General features: G+C 42.4%; 1 protein-coding gene across 1 annotated transcript; it reads left to right on the top strand.

The window, feature by feature from the left end:
• Positions 1 to 257: 257 nt before the first annotated feature.
• Positions 258 to 3,369, top strand: LOC130384016 (homeobox protein orthopedia B-like). Its single transcript, XM_056591986.1, has 3 exons — positions 258 to 294; positions 642 to 1,060; positions 2,872 to 3,369. Exons 1-3 carry the CDS (start codon positions 258 to 260, stop codon positions 3,367 to 3,369), a joined length of 954 nt encoding a protein of 317 aa, XP_056447961.1.
• The last annotated feature ends 3,022 nt before the right edge of the window (positions 3,370 to 6,391 follow it).

Genomic DNA, 6,391 nt, shown 5'->3' with positions numbered 1-6,391 from the left:
GGCGAGGTGGGTGTAAAGGGGAAGTCACATCGCTGCCATTTCCAAACTCCGAATCTGATTGGCTCTTATTTGAGGAAGCTCATGGGTTCTTTCAACTAATAAGCGCCTCCCCGTCGCTCTAAAGGACATTATAATGCAAGGGACCTTCTTTTTTAACCACAAACCGAATTTTCGTTCATTTAGACGATATATACTTTATAAATTGCCAAAGTTGTAGGATTTTTTTTGGAACTCGTTTCGCCCTGGAGCGGTACGCTATGCTTTCCCATGCCGACCTCCTGGATGCTCGGCTCGGTGAGTTATCATCGCTCAACTCCAGCCCCAAACTGCACTGTAAGAGAACAACTATTTATTCCACCTATGTAGAGATAGGTTTGAGTATTGCTTGCCTGAGGAATTCCATCGACAACTAGACCGCGTAGGTTGATCAAAAACAGCATTAGGCCTATTGCTGAAATGTGTTTTGCCAGCGATAGATGCAAAGCAAACAAATTTGGATTATATCTTTAAAACTGTTGGCGGTGGTCACCTCAGACAAGTTCATGTCAACTATCTCTTCAAACAGGCTTTTAACATTCATTTTACCCTCATTTGTGCTGGCTTGTTTAAACTCAAAACCTGTCCTCCGGCCGTTACCTCAGGGATGAAGGATGCGGCGGAGCTACTCGGACACCGAGAAGCTCTTAAGTGCCGACTGGGAGGGGTGCAGGACCAGGGGCATCCGGGGGAAATGGCCCCTGGTCCGGACTCTGTAGAGGGGAGCACTCTTTTGCCCGGAGACGACATCTCGTCTGTGGGATCCAACGCAACCGGCATGCAGGTGAACGGAAAAGACCAAGATAAACAACAACAGCAGCAGCAGCAGCAACAACAGCAGCAGCAGCAGCAGCAGAACTCCGGTCAGTCGTCGAACCAACAGAAGCAGAAGCGACACCGGACCCGCTTCACCCCGGCTCAGCTCAACGAGCTGGAGAGAAGCTTCGCTAAAACTCACTACCCTGACATCTTCATGCGCGAGGAGCTGGCTTTAAGGATCGGTCTCACCGAGTCCCGCGTGCAGGTAAAGTCCTATTTGTCTATTTTCTTAATAGCACAATTTTAAGACAATGCAGTTACCCTATGGCCATGATGTGCATGCATTGGAAGTGGTAAATGTGTGTAGCCTATATTCGGCTTGGAGCATGGTCCTCCTTATGCAATATATATTACCAACCATATCCAGAATGCACCTTTTATTTTTTACCCTATCGCGGTTCCGTTGCGTTCTTGCGTATCTTCGGCACGAGCGCTTTCCGTGGTGCTGAAACGCTCAATCGCCAAATGGTCCAATAATGAAAGTCTAAAGTGTTAGTATATTGCCTATGTTACCTTACTATAATTCCAAATACTACGACCCAACCCACAACTGAGTTATTATAATTAGCCTACCTAATTACACAAACTGTATTTACCTTAGGCTATTTATTTTTCCAGACAATCAATTATTTATTTCCCTTGAAACGTTTTATTTTCGACTAAAATAATTCAATTAGCCTCCTTCGATAACCCATAAATAAATAATAAAAATGTAAACAAAATGTAATTGAAAGTTAGATAACAGGCTAATACAAAATATGTAAAGCTTATAATATTAACCAAAAATGTTAACAGTATTTATTGAGTCAAAGCAAGAGCAAAGCTTTGGTTATTAAAAATAAAACCAAAAATGCTTCCAACACATAATCGAACACGGAGGTGTTTCTGAGGGCCGAATTAATCACATATTACCCAACCGTTTCAGCCTTATTTATAACAATGAACGGGTTATTAACCAGTGATGTGAAATACATGCAAATTATTCCACTGGAAGCAATAAAAAGCAGTTTATTCATTAGTCACCATAATCATTCGTTTAATACACAATTCAAAATACCTTATGTTCCCATGCTTTTATTCACCATGCTGTTTCTAAACACAGTCCTCTGCGGGTGTTGCCTTTACATAGACGCAATGCTATGTGGCTCTTAACGCGTCCTTTAAAATGGTCTATCAGCGACGTCTTAATAGGACTCGAGACTATATTGTACTTTTTTTAATGGAATGAGAAATTGCATTTTCTTTCCCCCCCAGTGTAATGGGTTTGGTCGACGTTTCACGGATGAATGAACAGAATGAGAGCGAGCTCTCAGTTTTAATACGGCGGCTCCGTCTCGCGGCGTCTCGCGCGCATTAATCACGCCTGAAGATGATGAAATCTTTATACGCTCGCGGGCGGCGAGATCTCCCGCCATTTAGCCAGTGCGTATTGTGACCGTGTGTGGTCATGTGTGTGTGTCTGTTTTTGTCTGCTGGTCCCTGTGTGTGTGTGTGTGTGTGTGTGTGTGTGTGTGTGTGTGTGTGTGTGTGTGTGTGGTGGTGTGTGTGTGTGTGTGTGTGTGTGTGTGTGTGTGTGTGTGTGTGTGTGTGTGTTTAGACGGTAGGCCTACGTAAAATATGCTTTGTATTCTGAAACAATTTGAGATTGAAACACAGTTGTGAAAAATGAATTGTTTTTGCAGGCTTTTTTTTGCATTTGTTGATTTGTTGCATTTGTTGAACTGATTTATTATTAAGTCATAGGATATTTGTGTCATGGCATTCTAGAGGTTCGAGTCACCACAATGTTACCATGTTTCACCTTGTGGATCTCATCATATTAGTTTCATAATGTATTTTCCTAACAACATTCCACTATTGTCCGATCATCCATGACCCCTTTAACCTTGGTCGTTGGGAATATAGGTTAAGGCCACAGATGAGTTTATCATGCTGTTATGCTGATTATCAAAGTGGTTTATGGCGGTGTGAAAGGTACGCTAACGTGGGTCCCATCTCCTGTGTGTGGAAAAATAGGTCTGGTTCCAGAACAGACGCGCCAAGTGGAAGAAGAGGAAGAAGACTACCAATGTCTTCCGCTCCCCGGGAACGCTGCTTCCCACACACGGCCTGCAGCAGTTCTCCGCCGCGGCAGCCATGGAGAACAGCTTGTGTTCCTTCCATGCCAACGATTCGCGTTGGGCCACGGGGATGCCCGGGGTGTCCCAGCTGCAGCTCCCGCCATCGCTTGGTCGCCAGCCCGGCATGCCGCAGTCCTTGTCACAGTGCAGCCTCGGACCCGGACCCCCCAACTCAATGGGCCTTTCCAACGGCCTGTCCTCCAATGGCTCCGGGCTGCAGTCCCACCTCTACCAGACGCATTTTCCAGGAATGTCGGCCTCTATTTCGGGACCCAACAACGGGGGCTCCCCGCAGCTGTGTAGCTCCCCGGACAGTGATATGTGGAGAGGGACAAGCATCGCGTCTCTTCGACGCAAGGCGCTGGAGCACACAGTTTCCATGAGTTTCACCTAGTGACTTTTAACACACGCATAATCCCGTGGCTCTTTTAATTTTATTATTTTAACACCATGTGTGATCAAGATGAGAGAACGAGTCTGAATTACTATGTCAAGCAGGAGACTGACTGACTGTCGTCTAGAATAGGAATTTGAGAAAACCGCTATTTATCCTCGACTTGGGGTTATTCATCTTGATCATTTAAAGGATTTGGTCCACTATTGGTGATATTGTAACGATCTAGCCGCGATAGGCCGCATTAATGAGAACCAAACAATCGTCGTATTTATGTTTTCACGTGGGTGCATCTTTATGCGCTCATTTGTTATTGTGTTCAGGTGAAATTGTGTTATATTATGTCAAAGGGAAAACTATGAGGTGAGTCAACGTTTTCACACACACACACACACACACACACACACACACACACACACACACACACACACACACACACACACACACACACACACACACACACACACACACACACACACACGCACCATAGGTGAGCCAATCAAAGTGGTTCTCTGAGGCATGCGCAATGCACGTGGATTTAACACTTGAAGTATTTAGAAAGATAACGGTGCCCAAATAATATGAATAGGCCTACACACTTTTGCTCTAGGTGGCAGAAACCCTCGCCTGCATGAGGCGAGAGAGTATAGGCTCCTACTACATTTAAGTCGATCGGATTTTCAGTAGGCCTACTCTGTTTTAGGATGTTTTGTGTAGATGAAACATTCTTGCTATGTACCCGCTGGTCTTTTTGTGACATGTTTTAACTTATTGTCTGTGCTAATTACTGACACATTTCTTAAATGTTTGATCTTACATTCAAATACACCTTATTGACGGGTTTGTACCAATTTAAATGACAAATAAAAAGGATTTTGAAGAATGTCAACATGAGAATGATGTATGTTCTTTATAATAGGCCGCTCCTTTATATAGACAACCATGGCTTTAATAGCAAAGTGACCTCACCTGGATCATCATTTTTGGCTTAAATGAATTCGTGTAAATGCAGGCCTATATATAGATAGGCCTACATAGACCTAACATTGAGGCCCGGGGTGACGATGACTGGTCGCACTGGAGACTGACAGCAGCGGTAAAGATGTCAGTGCCGTGACGGGACGGTCGTTGCGGTGACCATGACGGTCAGTATGATCGCCCGCTCAGCAGTGGACATGATATATGAAATGTGTCTTTCAGACAGCACCGCATTAAGCTGGAACACAACCCTTTAGCTCTGTCAACTTTCAGTGAACACGCTGAGTATAGGTGGTATGACCCCTTTAGAGAGCGAACATCAATATTAAAGGCCTATACTTCTTCTATGATTCAACAAAGAAACGGCCCTGTTCTCTATGGTGGTACCCACGTCTATTAGGCCTACACTGTGTTTTTATTCTAGGCTAACAGTCACATTATCTTTGGGGGGAACTCAACATAGGCGACTATTTTAAATCTAAAATCGAATCATGATAAAGATTGCTAAGTTGTTTTTAGGGCTCACCTGCATTCTCGGCTCACACTACTAAATGTGTAATGGCTACTTAGTGATTTGAACACAAGTGCGCAAGGTAGTCTACTTGTGGGTGTCTTCATTTACATATTATTTTAGGATCATACATTCATCGTTTTTTTTTAATCATACACACAGGCTTAGGCCTATATTGTTATATTGCCTTAATAATGTTATCGTGGGCGCAACTGGACATGTCCAGTAATATGATCTTTATTCACGCAAACATTTGATTTGTATTATCATCAAATCATCAATCATCAATCATCAATCATCAATAGCCTACACTTTGTTTTTATCGTTGTTGTTTTTTGTTTAACACAGCCCCGTCCAAAGCTTGGACGCCTCTTTCCTATTATCTGTTGAGTATAATGTATATAAACTCGCGTAGCCCCGGAAGAGTAACCAATACATTTTACCATAATGAAACTGCGTGGACCTCACAGTCTATGTCAAAGATTAGAAATGTCATCTTAAAACTGAAATCACAGCAGCCCAAATTAATCAGCGTGTTAACCTCATCTCGTTGTCAGCGCAGGGCCAATTTATGATCACGCGAGAGTAATTGATGAGATATGGCATTCCCATAAGCAGTTCCACTGCCTGTAAACTTATAATTGGAGTTTCTGTTATAATTCTGAGGGGTTAAACAAAGGATTAATCATAATTAACAAAAGTATATTACTTTTGCTATATTAAACAGTTGGTCCCCACCTTTTCTATTAACATAAATTTGTTTTCAGTAATTTACTCAAATTACTCAAAATACCAACTCAGGTCAAAGACCCTGAAATATTCAATTAATTTTCGAAATGCATTCTGGTTTCGATATGTTTTTCAAACCAATGTTGGGTTTAGTTCTTGACCTATCAGATAAATAAAATAGCCTTTGGAAGTTTTTGTAAATAATACAAAGAACAGATTTTCTTTTTAACCATTTATTTGTTTCCAATGCGTAACGTAAATACAACTCCATTCCATTACCAACTAGTGCAATGGCCCCACTTTAATCACAATAACATGACTATTAATCACAGCATATCAGGACCGTACCAAACCATCAGTACCACAGATATGCTGTATTATAGCTGTCGTCATGAAGATAGGACAATACAGACAAAGCCAATAAACGTCAAAAATCCTAAAGACTAGGGTTTATTCTCTTGTCATCAAGATTGCTTCCTGTGGTTTGAAGATGCAATGCCTGCTATAATGAGAGTGAGAGAGGGAGAGGGCTATAGGGACATTGCTATAGTGTTTATGGTGGTATAGTGAGAGTGATATAGTGAGCACGGTAAAGTGAGCGTGTTATACTGAGAGTGATGTAGTGAGAGCGGTATCGTGAGAGTGGTCTAGTGATTGGTATAGTGATACAGTGGTATATTGAGGGTATTATAATGAGAGGGCAAGTGACTGGAGAGGTATAGTGAGAGTGCTATAGTGAGAGGGGTGAGTATAGTTGTATATTGAGAGTGGTATAGTGAGAGGGGTATAGTGAATATAGTGGTA

This window comes from Gadus chalcogrammus, chromosome 6 (assembly GCF_026213295.1).
Source record: "Gadus chalcogrammus isolate NIFS_2021 chromosome 6, NIFS_Gcha_1.0, whole genome shotgun sequence".
Lineage (NCBI taxonomy): Eukaryota > Metazoa > Chordata > Actinopteri > Gadiformes > Gadidae > Gadus > Gadus chalcogrammus.
Note: the sequence above shows the minus strand (reverse complement) of the source record. Positions and strands in the feature narration are given on the sequence as shown.

Bases quoted from the DNA above. Each gene is read 5' to 3' on its own strand.
- LOC130384016 (XM_056591986.1), top strand. From the start codon at position 258: ATGCTTTCCCATGCCGACCTCCTGGATGCTCGGCTCG. The intron at 295-641 runs GTGAGTTATCAT...CCGTTACCTCAG, and splicing joins CCTCCTGGATGCTCGGCTCG to GGATGAAGGATGCGGCGGAG. The intron at 1,061-2,871 runs GTAAAGTCCTAT...GTGGAAAAATAG, and splicing joins TCACCGAGTCCCGCGTGCAG to GTCTGGTTCCAGAACAGACG.